Raw genomic sequence first — 19,408 nt, 5'->3', positions numbered from 1 at the left:
CTCATCTACCAAAGCTTTTAAAAACATAGGCGGACAAGGGTCAAATGGTGATCCAGACTTACTAGATAAGATGGCCTGACGTGATTCCTCCAAGGAGATGGGGGCAAAAACATTGAAAAAAGGTTTAGGATGATCATTTATTCCATTTGCTTCTGTAAATTTGCTTTCCCGAGAGGATGAATTTAAGGTAGGAAGTGGAAAATCTTTAACAATAGCTTGAATTTTATTGTCGAAATAGTCTGAGATAGCATTACACAATGATAGAGAAGGTGGGATATCGTGGGCAAGAGCTTTAGGATCAGTGAAACTATTTACAATCTTGAATATTTCTTTCTGATTGTTTCCCGAAGATGCAATGGCCTCTGAAAAGTGGGCTTTTTTTGCTGATTTAATAGCGCAATGATAGTGTTTACGCGCTGCTTTATAAATTTTCTGGTCATCTTCTGAGTATTTTCTGCGCCATCTGCGCTCTAATACTCTCACTTTGCCTAGTTCACTCTTCAGAGTAGAAGAAAACCAGGGGGCACTTCCTTTGATTTTGTTACTCATGGGGGTCCTTTTCTTCAGCAGATCTTGTTTGTTACTAAAAGATTTGATCCAGTTGCAGAAATGTTGGTTGTCAGTAGTGGTATGGCCGGATAGAATAGGTTTGGTCTCTGTTACATTAGTTGAGAGATTTGGTTGGACGAGGACTTTTTTCCAATCCGGTTTTGTTTCTCCTGTTCTTATTTTGGTGTGTCTATAGGTATTAAGAGGTGAGTTAAAAGTTACCTCGAAAGGAATACGTTTATGGTCAGACCAAGTTTAAACTATAGGGGAGGTACAGGTCAGCAGATTCAGATTTGAGCAAATACAGTCAAGAATGTGGCCGGCGCTATGCGTGGCTTCTTTGTTTAACAGTGTAAGACCAAGAACATTGATGATATCCATAATGCCCATTACTCCTGGATCGCTAAGTGAGTCAAGGTGAAACTTTAAATCCCCTAATAGGGTAAAGTTAGCAGCTCTAAGAGTGAGATTGCTCAGTGCATCCCCTATGCTCTCTAAAAAATCTTGGGGTTGCCCCGGGGGGCGATATATCAAGGCTCCCGAAAAGGACAGGGAGTCATGAATATTTAAACAAAATGCCATGGCCTCAGCTCCCTTTATATCAGTTAGTTCATAAGTAGTGCAGGTCATGGTGTTTCGGTGGATAATCGCCAAGCCCCCTCCCCTTTGGTCGGGTCTATCAAGCCGCTGGATTTGAAATCCTTCAGGGAGGGCTATCACTATGTCAGGGGTACACCAGGATTTTAGGTAGAGAGCAATGAGGGATTTTGCAGTGCAACAAAATTAAAAACAACACAGCCAATGAGGTGTTTGGTATGCACAATGCATATGCATGGTTTTCTACACAACATCAGCATGTTGCCTACAACTGGGATAATGTAGAAGATTGTATGCAATTGCATATTTGAAAACATTCGGAAGTTGTTTGGTAGCAAAGTGGAGGGAAAGCAATTGCTGAAACTGCAAGACACAACCATAGGTTTTTACAAAATGCTGCCTTCAAATATCTTTTAAAATAAGATTTGAAAGAAGGCATAACTACAATCAGAAAAGATGTATGGGGTCATTTTGACCATAGCAGACAGCCCACCAGGCCTGCAGAGGCAATGGCTTTGGTTCCCACTGGAGAATGACTGCTGACAAAATAAAGAAAATCATAACAGAAAGCAGGGGATTTCTGTGCCTTCAATAGAAGTGCAGCAGTGCTGTGTTTGTTTGTTGCGCTTGCTTGGTTTATTTTTTTTTCACAAACCATACTAACAAGCAGGAGTTTACTTCTTAATAATAATAAATCCACATTTGTAAAGCGCACAATCACCCGCAAGGGTCTCTAGGCGCTGGGGCCGTCGTGAAGATTGGTAATGCTGGCCTAATCTGCCGCCGGTGCCAGGATCGAACCGTGATCCCCAGATTCTGTAGTCAGGCGCAACACTTCTTGCAAATAAAAACAGTAATGGGTCTGGCAAACAAGGAGCATTCTCTCTGCACATGATGGCAAGTTTAATTAAAACTGATTTCCAAAAACAGCAATGCAAAAAACACATTTTTTGACATAATTTGCATTAGTGGCTGTGGCTTCTGTATACATGTTCACTTACTCACATGTCTCGTTCTTCGTGCAATTGTGAAGCCTCTTCTTGAAGCATCTGTAGCTGTCTTTGAGCTGTCAGTAACTCCTGTGATGTTCTTTCCAGCTCCCGTCTCATTTCTTTATTTGTCATTTTCAGTTTTTCATTCTCTGCTTTTGTCTCATGTTTGTCACTGTTGAGTTCTACACATTGTTTTTCCAACTGTAGAATGAAAAACAGAAAATGTATAACAATCATTTAAAGCACATTCAGATTAGGTGTGGGGATGGAAGAATGAGAGAATTTGCAAGAATGGTGCTAAGCAACTTATACATCCTGTGATTCTGGGCAAATCACTTAACCTCCCCATGCTTGAATGTGTAATGTAAATACGGTGCTCATGTAAAGCGCTCCAATACCTTCGGTTCGAGTTCGCGCTATATAAAGTATGCAAAAATTTAAAAAGGGGGGAGTCTACCTCTACCTAGGAACATCTGCCACTGCTTTTTCATGTAAGCAAGGTGTGCACCCATCTGCATTCATGTACTTTAGATTCACGCGGCTACTTTCCAAATTACACCGTAAAATAGGAAGCACCCCCTCCATAAGCAAAGTAAGTTCAAGCAAAAAAAAAGGATAACGTAGGTATGAGCTTCCAAAGCGCCTATATTGCTGACAACATTTGTGATACCTAGGAAGCGCAAAAAAGTGTAATCAGTTCATGTCACAATCCCTACCTGCAAATGCTCCAAATGTCATGTCTGTATAACATTTTGGTAGTCAGTGAACCTAACAACATGTCAATAAACGGGAAATTTGGCATTTTGTTCCTGCACAGTCTATGTTAGGCAAATCCTAGAGGATCAGCAGTAGAGCAATGCACATTGTTTTTCCAACTGTAGAATGAAAAACAGAAAATGTATAACAATCATTTAAAGCATATTCAGATTAGGTGTGGGGCTAGAAGAATGAGAGAATTTGCAAGAATGGTGCTAAGCAACTTATATATAGGTTGCACCACCAAGGGGGAGTCTACCTCTACCTCTGAACATCTGCCACTACTTTCCTACGTAAGCAAGGTGTGCACCCATCTGCACCGGAGCACCATGGCTCATGACGAGCTGAGCTCGTCATGAGCGTCGGAGCCCCCACCCGACCCCCCCCAACCCCAACCCGTGATCAAAAATACCATGCACATCTAATAGACATAGTGCTAAGTGTAAAAAATATATATGCTACATTAATTGCCACTCAAACAAATGCCGACTGTCTTTTTAAGTTGAACTGCCTTTTATTTTTCAACAATAATGATTGTTATTTGAAAGGTAAAATCTGACAACACGCTATTGATTCACTATTGTATCTAAAATAGACAATATTGTTACCTCAAATAAAGTGCTAGTGCTAATTAAATCACTTGATGACAAATCCATAAATAGAGAATTGTTGGTAATTATTGAAAGCTAAAAACTGCATCTGTATTGTAAAATGAATAATCTACTGTCTTGATTGTTGCAGTGCAAGTACCCATAAGACTCTTATCTGAAGATAACTAAAGTGCTCTCAAAAAGTGCTATGTGCTTATTTACTACCTTTCCAATTGGCTAAAACAACGGGGTGTCCAGAAATGCCTTTCTGTACCTGAATAATGTTAATAAAGTGCAATTGCTGGAACCAAGAATGGCTGGTCAAACAACATTTTTCTCAATAAAAATAGTGTGAAGAAGCACAGTGGCACCATGTCTAACCACAAAGAACAGATTACTTTGCTTGAGTAATCAAAAAATGTCCTTTGAGACAACCCAATCATTTGACATGGATGGACCTGTGCTAAGAATGAGATGCTGATATACACATATATTATAAGAAATTGTGCAAGTCCTCACTTGGGTTTAGACCATTTGGGATCATTGTATCAAGAGCCAATATGAAGTGAGACTCTAACTTTCATAAACCTCTCTCTCTGTTTCCACCACGTCTAGATATCAGGACAGCACCTATAACAAAGTACTTGAGCTCCTTTAAGTTGTTGCGATGTACTAACTGAAAATGTCTGGCTACTGGATAGTTGGAATCTGAATTAACTACAACCCGGAGATGTTGTAAAATTCTCTTAAATACCGGGAGTTTAGGACTGCCTACGAACTTGAGCCCACATGTACACTCTAATACATACAGAGCGTGGTCAGTTCGACATGTGAAATGGCCTTTGATTTGATTGGGTTTTGTTCAAGTGCAAGTTCAAGTTCAAGTTCAAAATTTGTATAGCGCACTACTCTCCCAGAGGGTCTCAAGGCGCTTGAGGGAGGAGGGGTGCTTTACTTATCGAAAATCCAAGTTTTTAGTTGTTTTCTGAAGGAGAGGTGGTTATGTGTAAGGCGGAGGTGGGTGGGGAGAGAATTCCAGGTCTTGGCCGCTAAGTAGGAGAAGGACCTTCCCCCCATGGTGGATCTTTGGATGCGTGGGACTGCGGCGAGGGCTAGATTGGACGATCGAAGTTGGCGGGTGGGGGTGTAGAAGGATAGGCGCGTGTTGAGGTATTCGGGTCCTATGTTGTAGAGGGCTTTGTGTGCGTGGGTGAGGAGACGGAACGTTATTCTCTTGTTGACGGGGAGCCAGTGGAGGTCTTTCAGGTGTCCGGAGATCTGGTCTTGGCGGGGGATGTCTAGGATGAGTCTGGCTGAAGCGTTTTGGATGCGTTGGAGTTTTTTCTGTAGTTTGGTTGTGGTTCCAGCGTAAAGAGTGTTTCCGTAGTCCAGTCGGCTTATGACCAGTGCATGGGTGACCGTCTTTCTTGTTTCGGTGGGGATCCAGCAGAAGATTTTTGTGAGCATACATAGGATGTTGAAGCATGAAGATGAGACGGCGTTGACTTGTCTGGTCATTGACAGGGAGGAGTCGAGAATGAAGCCCAGGTTGCGTGCGTGGTTAGGTGGTTTGGGTGCATTTCCCAAGGCCGGCGGCCACCATGAGACGTCCCAGGCGGAGGGGGATGATCCTAAGATGAGGACTTCCTTTTTCTCCGAGTTCAGTTTTAAACAGCTGTTCTTCATCCACTCGGCTACTTCTTTCATCCCTTCATGTAGGTTGGTTTTTGCAGTGTTCGGGTCTTTTGTGAGGGAGAGGATCAGCTGGGTGTCGTCTGCGTAGGAGATGATTTTGATGAAGCGATGTGGCAAGGCTTTGTGAGGTTTCATTTTGAGTTGCGTTCATTCTGCTGAAGCTGGCAGTAGTGTGGTGAGGCTTGGTGTTGATTCCGTTGAGTCTGGCAGCTGTGCAGTGAGGTTCTGTGCAACTCTGCGTCACTCAGAGTTGCTTCCAATGAAGCTCATAGCTGTGCAATGAAGCTTTGTGGGGCTTTGAGTCACTTTGCACTGGATTTGGTGATGCTGACTGATTTGAAAGGCACCTTTACGGCTACTTCCAAGGGTCCAGGATTGGAGGTTGGCGGTTAGGACTCACAACCGGCCGAGTCCAGGTGCATGGTGCAAGAGAGTTGAGACCTTTCTGTCCATTAGGCTCTAATCAGAAGGCCAGCCAATTAGCCTTCAGAGTCATTCTGTGATCCTGGTTTCAAGAGGAAGGTTCAGTCTTTCTCACTCAGGAAGCAGGGCAGCAGAGCAGCAGTCCTTCTTTTGAGTCTTCCACAGGTTCAGATGTCTACTCAAGAGTTGTATCTGAGGTCCAATATTTATACCTACTGCTATATCTGAAGAACCCATTAAGAGGGATTTATATTACAGTTCTTTAGACACCAAGCTCAACCTGCTCCCAATGGAAAGTTAACACTCATTGAATGTAACACAGTAAACCGATGCTATCCCATGGGAAAGGTAGCCCTTGCAGTCGTGAGAAATGAATTTGTGAATTGTTCACTACCAAGACAGGTAATACTTAAATGTAATCAAATCAGTAAAATTTATAAAGCGTGCTACTCACCCGTAAGGGTCTCAAGGCGCTGAGGGGGGGGAGGGGGGAGGGGGGGGGGGTGGCGCTACTGCTCGAATAGCCAGGTCTTGAGTTGTTTCCTGAAGGAGAGATAGTCCCGGGTCAACCGTAGGTGAGTAGGGAGGGAGTTCCATGTCTTCGCTGCCAGGTAGGAGAAGGATCTTCCTCCAATGGTGGTGAAAACGTGGGACGGAAGCGAGGGCGAGGCTGGCGGATCGGAGCTGGCGGGCGGGTTTGTAGAATGTGAGGCGGCTGTTGAGGTACTTTGGGCCCATATCGTGGAGAGCCTTGTGTTCGTGGGTGAGGAGTCTGAACGTGATCCTCTTGTTGACGGGGAGCCAGTGAAGGTCTTTCAGGTGGGCAGTGATGTGGCTGTGGCGAGGGATGTCCAGGATGAGTCGTGCTAAGGCGTTCTGGATGCGCTGTAGTCTTTCCTGGAGTTTGGCTGTGGTTCCAGCGTAGAGGGTGTTCCAGTAGTCCAGGCAGCTGGTGACGAGGGCCTGGGTGACCGTCTTCCTGGTTTCAGCGGGGATCCATCGGAAGATCTTTCAGAGCATGCGCAGGGTGTTGAAACAGGATGATGAGACAGCGTTGACTTGCTTGGTCATCGTGAGGGAGGAGTCCAGGATGAAGCTCAGGTTGCGTGCGTGGTCCGTAGGCTTGGGTGCTCTGCCCAGGGCAGGGGGCCACCAGGAGTCGTCCCAGGCGGAGGGAGATGGTCCGAGGATGAGGACTTCCGTCCTGTCTGAGTTCAGTTTCAGATGGCTGATCTTCATCCATTCTGCGACATCTCTCATTCCTTCCTGGAGGTTTGCTCTGGCTGGGTCGTTGGTGAGGGAGAGGATCAGTTGGGTGTCGTCGGCGTAGGAGATGATGTTGAGGTTGTGTTGGTAGGCGATGGCTGCGAGGGGGCTCATGTAGATGTTGAAGAGGGTGGGGCTGAATGAGGATCCTTGTGGGACGCCGCGGATGACTTCAGTGGCCGCGGATCGGAACGGGGTGTACTCTCTGGGATCTTCCGGCGAGGAACGAGGTGATCCACTCCAGTGCCGCTCCTTGGATTCCAGTGTTGCTGAGGCGTTGTATTAGGGTGCGGTGGCATACGGTGTCGAAGGCTGCTGAGAGGTCAAGGAGGAGGAGGGCAGCCGTTTCCCCGTTGTCGAGCAGGGACCTGATGTCGTCGGTGGCTGCGATGATGGCGGTCTCGGTTCTGTGGTTTGCTCGGAAACCAGACTGTGAGGGGTCGAGGGATCTGTTGGTCTCGAGGAAGGCGGAGAGTTGTCTGTTGACGGTCTTCTCGATGACTTTGGCTGGAAAGGGGAGGAGCGAGATGGGGCGGAAATTCTTCAGGTCCGTGGGGTCCGAGGTGGGTTTCTTGAGGAGGGCGCTCAGCTCGTCATGTTTCCAGCTCTCCGGGAAGGTGGCGGATGCGAAGGAGCTGTTGATGATGTTCCGGAGCTGGGGTGCGATGATGGAGTCGGCTTTGTTGAAGCCGACTCCTGTACAAATGTACAAGACTAACGTTTTAAATACACTCTACCCTGCTCTCTGGGGTGTGTAGGGACTACCCTAGTGACACTGCTTAATTTGAGATGAAGGTTTTTAGTGCTCGGTCTCTGCACTTGATTGTCCACACTGGTGCTTTTGGCAGTCTGCCAGAAGGTAGCGTTGTCTGGCTTATTTAGACATGACCTCAACAACAAGTAATTATAAGTTCAATATATATTAAAATGACTATCACCAGCCCCCCAAGCCCTTCTTATAGCTTTGGAGGCCTGAATTAGTCCAAAGTGTCACACTTGTAGGAGTGTGATGATTAGTAGTTGTGTTGTTACTATCATTGGGGGCATGGCAGTGGCAATGTGTGGTGCAAGCTGCAGTGACCTCCTGACGAGAGTCTTGGCATTATTATTTTTTTTACAAACTAAGCACTGCCTAGGGGTGACTTCTATGTATTAAAAAATAAGGGTTGGACTTGGCAAAAGGTTTTTTTTGCCACATTAAAACTGCACGAACAGGCTGGAATGGCACAGTTAGAGCAGTAGGCCCACATTTGTAGAATTTAATTTACAGGCCTTGGTTACTTACTAGGAAATTACTAATGAATCAAATGTGCCACTTAGGAGTAGGCCAATTTCACCATGTTTAATGGAGACAGCACAGGCACTTTAGTACTGGATAGCAGTGGTTCAGTGTGCCGAGCCCTAAGTCCAGCAAAATCAAAGTCAGCAAAAACAGAAGGGTTGAAGGCAAAAAGTTGGGAGAAAACCAAGGCAAGGATGTCAGGTTCAACACCTATATTTATTTACATCACAATATTTTGTTCATTGATATCCTGGTCAGGATATTTGCTTAGTTTGATATTTCAAAATTGATATTCTGGTTGAAAACAATTCATAACTACAAGAGCATTTGTTCTCAATAAAGTTGAGAAAATACCTTTACAAGAATCAACTTAAATTTGTGAAGTTCAAAAATGCTGTTAACATTTTATTTTTGAAAACGATGTTCATCCCATACAAGTTTAAAAGTACTGGCAATACAATGTTATTTCTGGGAAATATTCCCCTCTTTGTATAGCATAGTAGGCACAATGATTTTAAGTACTATTTTGGTAAAGTATAAAACACATACACAGACATTTATTGTGCAAGTAGAATATTATCGCAGGACATGCATCAATAATCGAAAAGGGATGCAGTTCCTTCACGAGTAAGGTTCCATTATGTATTGCAGCTAAAATGTAATCTTTTAAAGTTCAACTACAATTGGGAATTAATATACTGTTTATACAAGTAGTTGATTTTAAAAGCGTTGCAAGCTATACTTTCTAAAGTTATTTCCCACGATGATTAAATCACAACTGTAACTAGAAGGATGGAACTACACAATGAGTTATAGTTACATAACTTTGAGAATTACAAAAATGGTAATTTGTCTTTCTGAATGTTAATTTGGGGGGTGGGGGAGGACCCAGCTTTTGTGTGAAACTGATGAGGGAACAGAGTGAATCTCTATTTTGGTGGAGTATCGTGTCGGATGCTGGCCAAGACTCGAATGTTGAAGAAGGGCTGATGGAAAAATAAGATATGTGGTAATGTATAAGGTGGCCACCAACATAAATTTAGACCTGGCTTCTGATAATGAACATGGGATTTTCAATTAGTACTTTTTTATTTTGATAGAATGTGTTTCCTAGAATTAATTGTTAAGGTTTTACTCGCATCTTTTTACTTCTTTCTGCCATCATAATTGGGGTAAAGGAGAAAACTGAATCTTAAATCAGTATTTGTTTGTAAATGCCAATTTTACAAAAGATTTCTATTCTGACAAACTCAAAACCTTATAAAAAACGCTATTGTTTTATTGATATTCCTATTATATATTATTTCAGACTTCAGAAATCCTTTCTTGAAATGCATGTAAGCAGGAAACAATGTTAACAACATGAAATTAATGGAAACAATTTGCTTTAATAATTTTAGAAAATTAAAAAGAATGTATAATCAAAGTATGAATGTGAATTTTTGATTATTTTATAAAAATACTAGTAAAGTTATGCTCTACAAAGCAAATCTCTCATTACACCTTCTTGGGAAGAAATTACGTAAGACGTAAACTGTATAAAAGATTTAGCAGACACATCAGAAAATAAGAGTTTCCAAGGCCAGCAGAATGATCAGTGAACGAATAATAAGTTATGTTCTGAACAATTCGTTATGCAGATATGCTTTGATCTACAGGTCATAAGATCAAATTCTGGCAAAGCTAAATTTGCCTTTCATCCATGGCTTGACTGCCATGACATAGGGCAGTAGCAACACCTTTTATTTCAGCCATTAGAAATGACACAAGTACAGTAGGAAGCACTGTATAGGCACCTACGTTTTGAGGTTCCACTGCCAGAATCTGAAATGATTTTCTAGCTGTTGGATTATGGGACCGTCCTGAGAAATTAAATAATGTAGGTTTCGTTAAAAAGAATTTCTGTTCTCGATATGGTATGGGTGAGAGATTAAAAATGCTTACAAGTCAAATGTGTGAGAAAAAGGAGTCAAGTAGACAGTGCCCTAAAGAAATTATATTGTTCAATTCCCACATTTACAGTATGTGATTTTGAAAGATCTACACATTCTAAAGACTTAAAATGGAAACAAATCAAAAGATGTAGCTCTAGCAAATAGTGTTAAATAATGCTAGGGAGAGTTGATCAGCAAGGAACATTGATTAATTTCAGAAAAAGGATGGTAACAGATTCCAGGCTAGATCAAAAAAATAAAATAGCACTGAAAGAACAGAGGAGGGAATAAATCCATAAAGTACTGAAAAGGAGCTTTTCCTTATCTCATACTATGGGAGGGTTTCAGAACACGTCATTCTATAGCTGGCCAAACCCTTAGCTTCTAACAAAATATACTGTTGAGGGAAGCAATGACCAAGCTACCTGGGGTGTTGCATACTCTTTTTTCCAATAACTTGAGTGCAGGGTGAGGGGTAGAGACAGCTTTCTAACAAGTCCTGCTCCCCTAAAAGCCTACTATTGAAAGATGTAATTTGCTGCAGAAACGTGCTACTTATCAGACCATTCAGTTGTTGATGTCTATATATTGCATGTAAGAATCAGATGAATACTGCTACTGCTGTAATTTTTAAAGCATTCTACAGTTAGATTTTTCTACCTAACGGAGAACACATTTTTCTAAGGGGGTTATAATAAAATGAGTAACCCTGGGCGTAGTTTGCGTAGCAGCACTACACATAGCTTCATGTAGTATACTTTGAACTTCACGTAGTACACGTAGTCTGCGTAGCATAGCTGATGACACTGTGTACTTGTCTGCACTGTGAAAAAATTGCAAAAGGCATCCTGCACAGTGCCAGTTATGATAAAATAAGTATCTCTATCTTTACATGCTAAAGTGCATATAGTACTTTCACAAAAAAGAACCTGAAAAATTAGCAAGCAGTGAGAGAGGTGATGATTTTGGAATCCTCCCTAACCTGGGGGAGTACCAAACATATGCCTTGAAAACAAAAAAGCACATCTTATTGAACGATTTGGTGGTGGTCCCATCCTCTTAGGACCACCCCAAGCACAGTTATTGGCAAAAAAACATTCCCAATAATGGCCCTGCAAAGCATTATGGGATGATATTAGCAGTGGGCAGTGAATATTATATAGTATCCAATATCAAAATAATTCTACAAAGAGCTGCAGTTCAACTGGTGGTTACTAGATGTCCCACACAAGTCAAATGCAAATGCTTGATGAAAGGGTTTCAAAGGTTTTGCATTTGACTCGTGAGGGACATCAAGTAACGACTAGTGGAACTGCAGCTTGATGTAAGAATAATTTCAATGCTTTGCATTTGACCCATGAGGGACATCTAGTAACGACTAGGTGAACTGCAGCTCTTTGTAGAATTATTTTGATATTGGATACTATAATATTCACTGCCCACTGCTAATCTCGTCCCATAATGCTTTGCAGGACCTTTGGTTGGGATTGTTTTTTTGCCAAACACTGTGCTTGGGGTGGTACTAAGAGGATGGGACCCCAACTGAAGTACATTGTTCTGTGGATCAGAGCTAAGGCTTTGAATAAGATCTGTTTCTTGATTTGGTAACCATTGCAGAGCTTTCAGTACCAACGAGGTCGAAGAACACCTAGGTAGACGCAGAAGAAGCCTAGCAGCCACATTTGAGTCCACCTGCAGGTGATTCATCAAAGCTTCCACAGTTCCTGGATAGAGGGTGTTTGCATAATCCAAGTACTCGGCAATCAAAGCATGTATTACCACTCTTCTCGCCTCCAGAGGCAGGAGGGGGAGGAATTTCTTAAGAGTGCAGAGCATCGCAAAGCATTGGTCCACCACAGTGGAGATCTGCAGACTCATGCAAAGGGTGGTTTCCAACTTCACCCCTAAATTCTTTACCATCAGATTTAGAGGGGGCGGGGCTGGCAAAGCAGTGTGCCATATAACATCAGACCAGTTGAACTCATGAGAACCAAATAGAATAATTTCTGTCTCTGCATTGCATTTGAGTTGGCTACTCTGCATTCAATCAAAGATGGGAGCAAGTAGCCTGTGAAAGGCATTGCAATAGAGGCATGGGTAACAATCAAAGGTGAAGAGCAGCTGAGTGGCTTTAGTGTATGAAATGATTTTACATCCAAACTGCTTAAGGACAGATGCCAAGGGGGACATTAAAATGTTACGGGCTAAGTGAGGTGCACTGCGGGAAAACTTGGTTGACTGCCTTAACCTATGAGGAGAAAGGAGTGAGCCAAAGTTCACCAGCTGCTACTGCCCTAAGGAACCTCCTTCTGATGGTCTTGCGTGAACCTGTAATAATCAAACCTGCCTGTATATACGTGCCTTCAGAAGCATAGGAGTTTGGCTGGATTGTGCCTGTAGGCACCACATGCAAACAACTTTTGCATATCTAGTGGTTTCACTATGCCAGATGCATGAGTAAAGTCAAGAAAAATTACATGTACCATGAAGCCCCAGGACTCTCAAAAAATTTGTAAATCATGGTGCCCTCTTTAACCCTTACAGTATAATTTCAAAATTACTCTTCCAAATAAACATAACATTTTGATTGATTTGATTGATGTGCCTTAATTTGAAGTGATTATTGATGGGCTGTGGTTAGTGCAGTATGTTCTTAGTACTGAATGGGCTGTGAGAATGCTACAAGGTAAGTCTATTTATTACATACACAATTGTTTGTTCAAAGGCATTAGCAATCATAATCACATCACATATTACTGGATGTGTGGTTATTTTGCCAGTGTATCACCTCCACACAGGGACTATGATTGTAAGAATAATTGGAACCTGGAGCACTTTTACTTCTTGGTCAAGTATATCCACTGACAGATGCTGAGGCAGGACAGCTTTGACCATGCATAGATGAAAATTTACACATTTATCAATACATCTAAAATCTAATACCTTCTCTCCTATATTTCTGCACCCCAGGAAGGAGGTAAGCTAAGACCATATATTCATTATAGAACAATCAACATTATTGAAGTTAAAAATAGCGTCAAGTAGTCTTAATTCATTCTCATAGATCAAATGAAACATGCGAAGATTTATACTAAACTTAATAGCAGAGGAGCATATCATTTAACCACAGTTTGGGAGGATGATAAATTGAAAACTGCATTTTGCACAAAGTTTGGACTGTATAATTACGAGGACATGCCGTTCATACTCTGAAACTCTCCAGATGCCTTTCAATATGTTATTGATAAAGCCCTGTGAGGTTTTAAGGATGTGTTCTGTATAGTTTATATGACATCCTCATTTCCTCAGATTCTCTGATGACACATGTACATGTTAAGACAGTGTTGCAGACGTAAAGAGATCACTGCTATTTTGCTAAGTTAGTTTACTAAGCTTTTACACAACTTCAGCATCATGTGACTCTGGGCAATAGCTCACTTAATCTTCCCAACGGCCCCCCAGCGCCTTGATACCCTTAGGGGTGATATGTTCACGCTTTACAAATGTGGAATTATTATTATTAAATAAACATAGTTGCTGAAGCAGGGACCTTGTTGTCAGAGGTCCAAAACTTGCAGACTATGATTCCATGGAATTTGTCAAAAGACAGAGCTGGATACACAAATGTATTCTAGTACAAATCTTGGGCCTCATTTATGAAAAGTGACGCATCGCTGCGTGAAAACAGCGATGCGTCACTTTTCACTGCGCACTCCTTGCGACACCAATGATGCGTCATATTTAATGTATGACGCATCATGTCGCAAGGACTTACAGATACGTCAGTATTTCTGACGTATCTGTAAGCGCAAAACTGACGCATTGCTGAAGTGTGTCACAAAAGTGACGCAACTCCCGCAATGCGTCCTTTCACATGGGGAAAGCCCCATGTGAAAGGGCTTGCGTCAGTCTTACGCCTGCTGTGAGGCAGGCGCAAGATTTTGACGCAACAGCATCCTAAAAGTGACGCAGTGAAATGTCATAGATTTCACTGCGTCACTATTACGAGGCTTTTTGTGGGGGAACGCCCCCTCTGCATACATTATACCTGACGCAGGTATAATGTGGCGCAGGAGTTTAAAAAGTGACGCATCTACCTAGATGCGTCACTTTTTAAATATGGCGCAACAAGGCGCATTTTTTACGCCGCTGGTGCGTCACAAAAAGTGACGCACCGGCGGCGCAAAACTGACGCAAGGCCTCATAAATAAGTGCCCTTGTGTTTAAGGAATTTTTACTTTGTGACTGAACACCATTACAGGAGTCATCCCTTGAGGATTACAAACCCCTATGTCTGTGCCTTGTTGTTTCTATGTACAGTCTAAATGATCTTCATCGTTGTACCGAGTTTTGATTGCAGCATGATATTAGCATGAGGGAAAGAGCTAGCCTACAGCACACCTAATGGAACTTGGCACCACCCTTTTGTCACCATAAACTTGGAGCCTTGGCAGGATAAGGGAAAATAACTTTTTCCAGAACCTGATGGTAGAGTAGGACAGGGTGTTCTCCACCCACACCAAGGCCGGCGCCAGGTATAAATAATGGACCTACAGTGCAACTCATCATGACACTCCTGGACCTGTGGACAGTACAGAAAAAGGAATGTGCTGCCACCAGAGCAATGCCCTGCTGCTTGAGAAAAGCAATGCTGTCAGAGAGAGAAGACTGGATCTACTTACCTCAGTGACTCTAAGGGTCAGTTGGCTGACCTTCTGTTTGGAGCTACAGGGACTCAAAAAGCTCCTGTGGTCTCCCTGCAACTGCTCAGCTGACCTGCTGCACTGGACCGGCAACTGGACCTGCCTGAGCCCTACTGGTATATTTAAAGTGAGTCCCTAATCCCCAAGAGGTGCCGTGCCAGTCCTGAACCCTCGGCTGGCAGAGAGAACACCTCCTTGCCAAACTGAAGCTTCCAATAAAAAAACAAACTACCGTGAAGCCCCGCAAAGCCTAGCCACACAACTGAAAGCTTCATAGCAACCAATACAGAGTGACCCAAAGGCCCACAAATTCTTGCTACATAGCTGCAAGCTTCATCAGAACCAACGCTGGGTGACCCAATGCCTCCCTCCACAGCTTTATTGGAATCAACGCCTGATGACATGAAGCGTTGCAAAGCAACACCGCATAGCCCTCACACCAAGGACATAATAACTCTTAGCAGGCTAAACTTGGACCAGTGCCTTGCCTGTGCTCTATTGTGGTCAGCCCGAACTTGTGCCTCTGTCCCAGTTCAGTGTGACCAATTACCTACAGTTGGCGATATTTTTATCTAAACCTTTAGAATTCAATTTCTCTCATTCTACTTATTGAATTTCTGTCATTCTGGTGTCATTTTATTTATTAAAATGTACTCTAATCTTTAAATTAGTTTGGGATATTTCTTTTGTTGTGTTTTCACTTCGTACTGTTTGTGTTTTGCATAAATACTTTACAATATGCCTCGGTTAAGCTTGACTGTTCTTACCAAGCTGCCAAAGAAGTTATAATAATTAACACCTACATGCATCCCAAACAAAAAGAAAAAGCTGTAAAGGAGCTGACAAATGAATTAAAAAGGATTATGGACGGGCAAGATACCGACCATATAATCCTTGTTGGCGATTTCAATTTACACCTTTTGGGGTCAGGCCAAGATGACGGTCCTGCACAAGAACTTACAGCAATATGGGGGATACCGAATCAAGCCCGAGCAAAAATGTATAAAGCAACGAGATGGTATAAACATCTGCTACAGTAATTAGAACACTTACATTTAAGAGTACTGAACAGCCGCTTCTTGGAGGACAATCCACCAGCCACCACATTCCACTCTTCAAAAACTTCCGCTTATCTAGATTTTACATTCACAGCATTAGCTATGTTTAACAAAATAGCAACTTTTAGAATAGGTGACAATGCACACAGTGATCACCTACTGCAGGCAGTGCTGTTGAATGCGAGACCGGCTGTTAAACTAGACGCTTGGAAACCCATTGTAACTGAAGAGATCTCTAACCTAAAGCATATAAGGTGCAATCTTAACAATATAGAAGCACTATCAGCCTCCGCCAAAATCCTACATGAGAGAGGAAAAGAATCCGCTGTCCCAACGGTAAAGGAATGGTAATATGTTATTACGACCCTCATTAGGAAATTTGTGATTAGGATAGGGACCAAACCAAGACAATCGGAAGATGATCTAACAAAAGTGAAATGCAGCCCGGAATCAAAAAGTCTAAAATGAACAATAAATCAAACACTGAGACAACTTCGAAAAACACCAAGGGAACTTGGACTTGCAGTCGACCCTTCAGTAAAGGAGGAAAAGGAGGAAGTGGAGGAAAATAATATTAAAGAATGATGAACCGTGGGCCAACTTACTGCACGATGCCAAGCAAAAAAACAGGTTTGGCAAACGATTCACAAGATAGAGCGACCAAACCATCCAGGAATAAGCTCCAATATAACAGAGGCCGCTTGGGTAGTTTATCTCTCCGCCCACTTTAACCTCAATAGGCAAAAGGAAGCAGAATCGAACAAGGAAATGGGTATTGCGACAACGGATAGTGAATCCCCCAACAGGGTGGAAGTGACACAAAATCGCACTTTCAAAGATCAATCGGCCGATAGTTCTAATACCCATATAAAATAGAGGATCCTCCTGGCCGCCGACTTAGATTCATTAGCCTCCAATAAAAAGGAATGGTGTGCATCCACAGAAAAACAGATAAAATGTCTGATAGCCAGGGGTAGAGCTATGGGTGCCCCTGGCCCCAATGGCATCCCTCCGATGTTGTACAACATGACGCTGACTTCTGGAGCAAGACTTTACTACCAGTCTTTAAGGGCATAATCTCTACAGCCACCATCCCGGAATCATGGAAAGGATCAATTATCAGTCCTATTTTTAAACAGGGCAATAGAAACGATCCAAACAACTATCGACTAATCACCCTTATAGACGTAGATGCAAAATACTACGCAGGAAAAATCTTGGATGAGTTAACTTCTTGGGCCTCACATAACTCCATCATTCCTACCAATCAAACTGGGTTTTGCAGTGGCCAAAGTACAACAACTAACATCTTGGCCCTAACACCATTAATGGATGCAGCTAAGTAATAAAAAAAAAACCTCTTCCTTTGTTTTATTTACACAGCAGCCTTTGATTATGTTGACCGAGCCAAACTCTGGGGAAAACTTGAAAGCTGGGGTTTACCAAATTCACTCTTGGGTCAGCTCAAACAGCTACACACAGATACCTGGATGAGGATTAAATTAGGCACAGGGACACATATCTCAAAACGAATCATGACCTCGAAGGCCTCAAGCAGGGGTGTGCTGCTAATTTTTAACTTTTTAGCTGATCTCCCCGGTGAACTAGACAGCTGCATATCCCATGCTCCAAAATTGGGAAACAATTTATGGTCAAACCTGCTATATGCTGACGACCTGGTTTTGATTAGTTGGACTCCCATTGGTCTTCAGCATCTTTTAAATACGACAAGAAGTTTCTCACATCGGAATGCCCTCCAAATAAATCTCAAGAAAACTAAAATCATGGCAGTTAACTATCACAAAAAGAAGAATAACAGCTGGTTCCTAGATGGCCAACGTTTGGATCAGGTAACAAGTTATAAATATCTGTAAATACTAATGGACCATAAAAGCTCCTTTAAACCTCAGCTAGAGACCATACGGAGAAAGGGAACTACAACTTATTTAGCACTGAAGTCATTGAAGAGACTGCTTACCGACCTCAAGCTTGATCCCTTGCTACAGATTCTACGGGCTAAACTGCTGCCAACACTAACATACAGGAGTGAGTCTATTAAAGGCAAAGACTCTGCAGCCCGAGACGTAGTAATAGCCAATTCTTATATAGCAATTTTCCATCTTCTAAAATATGTCTCCCCAGCTCAAATACGGCTGTAATTTGGGGTCCAAACACAAACAGTGGAAAGGAGGAGTGCCTATGTAAAGAAGTTGGCTTAAAATCGGAAGTGCAGAGGTAGGATCCCTAAACTCCAACCTCTGGAATGCCTTACTTCACAAACAAAAATGCTCAGCCAGGGATTACCTGTTTGACTCCATTGAGCTACTGGGTCTGTCCGAACTCTGGGCCGTACCATTAGATCATCTTTCCTTCAAAAAAGCAGTGAAAAAGACAACATCCATGTTATCTGTTTTAGAAGACAAAGCAATTCTTACTAAAAAAGCACATGGCTGGATAGTGCTGAGTGATTACGCAAGGCTCAAACCCCATTCCTACTTGAGTGCAGGAGTCAAAATAAGAACTAAGGAAAATTTTCTAAAGCTGCGATTGGGGGTAATTACTATCAATACCCACCTCCCAACATGGACAAGGAGAGGCGGTACACCGACTTGCCAGCTATGCGGAAGCAGGAAGAAGGACATTATTCATGTAATCTGTAACTGTCCCAACTTAAAGGATATAAGATGCACCTTGTTACGTCCCTTTTTCAGGTATTATGGTACCCGGTCCTGCAAACAGGCAGTGAAGGTTTGCTTCAACCCTGTTGACGTTCAGCTTAACTGTCTGCTAACAAAATTCTTTGAGACGGTAACCAAGAGACTCCAAAATTCGTTGTTATCTGAAGTATGTCAAAAATAGGAGTACAAGGGCATCAGAAGGGAGTCACCAAAAATCAAAAATGAACAATAACACTTTAAAGTTGTACCAGCACTTTTATTTATTGCCTATAGGTTAAGAAAACACTTTTTATATGTTAAATGAACTTAATACCTCCCTATAGTTGCACTAGCATTTCAAATTAATAATGCCCAATAGTTTGAACAATGGACTTGGTTATGCTGCGTCTTGTGGCATGTAAATCGATGGTAGTTATTGTCAACTTAGCACTATTTGAAGTATAAGAATTTATGTGTATGGTCTTACAGAACAGCCAATTGCACGAACTGTGAATATGTTATTGATGATCCTTTTAATGTTGATTTTAAGCTTAATAATTTGTGTGCAATGGGAACCTTTTTGTTATGTATTTGCAAAGATTTTAATTAATCAAGCAAAAATAAATATTACCTTACCATACAAGCTGCCAAAGGGTTAAGCACACATTAATTTAGTGATTATTGTGGTTCACCTAGACAAGGATTGTAGTTGTTTGCTGAATGGGACCTCCAACCCCTCAAACAATAATCCAGTTTCTTATAATGGTGATAAGGTGTTCTGTTAGCATGTAATAATTTAAAGCAGCCTTGGGCTGAAGCTGTTTTGTTTTGAGTTAGCTTTCAGCAAGAAACAATAGGTGATTTGATGTAATAATCTGTTCTTTTTGTATGTACAAGTGCATTACA

General features: G+C 42.2%; 1 protein-coding gene across 2 annotated transcripts in view; it reads right to left on the bottom strand.

Moving 5' to 3' along the window:
• CRACR2A (calcium release activated channel regulator 2A) overlaps positions 1 to 19,408 on the bottom strand; it is a 930,414-nt gene that overhangs the window by 311,085 nt on the left and 599,921 nt on the right. For both annotated transcript variants that reach the window (XM_086921478.1, XM_086921488.1), the window contains one exon: positions 2,152 to 2,339. In XM_086921478.1, the coding sequence (XP_086777604.1) occupies positions 2,152 to 2,339 (188 nt within the window). The remainder of the gene's footprint in view (positions 1 to 2,151; positions 2,340 to 19,408) is intronic.

This window comes from Lissotriton vulgaris, chromosome 1_1 (genome assembly GCF_964263255.1).
Source record: "Lissotriton vulgaris chromosome 1_1, aLisVul1.2, whole genome shotgun sequence".
Taxonomy (NCBI): domain Eukaryota; kingdom Metazoa; phylum Chordata; class Amphibia; order Caudata; family Salamandridae; genus Lissotriton; species Lissotriton vulgaris.
The sequence above is the reverse complement of the archived record's forward strand: the minus strand, read 5'-3'. Positions and strand labels throughout refer to the sequence as shown.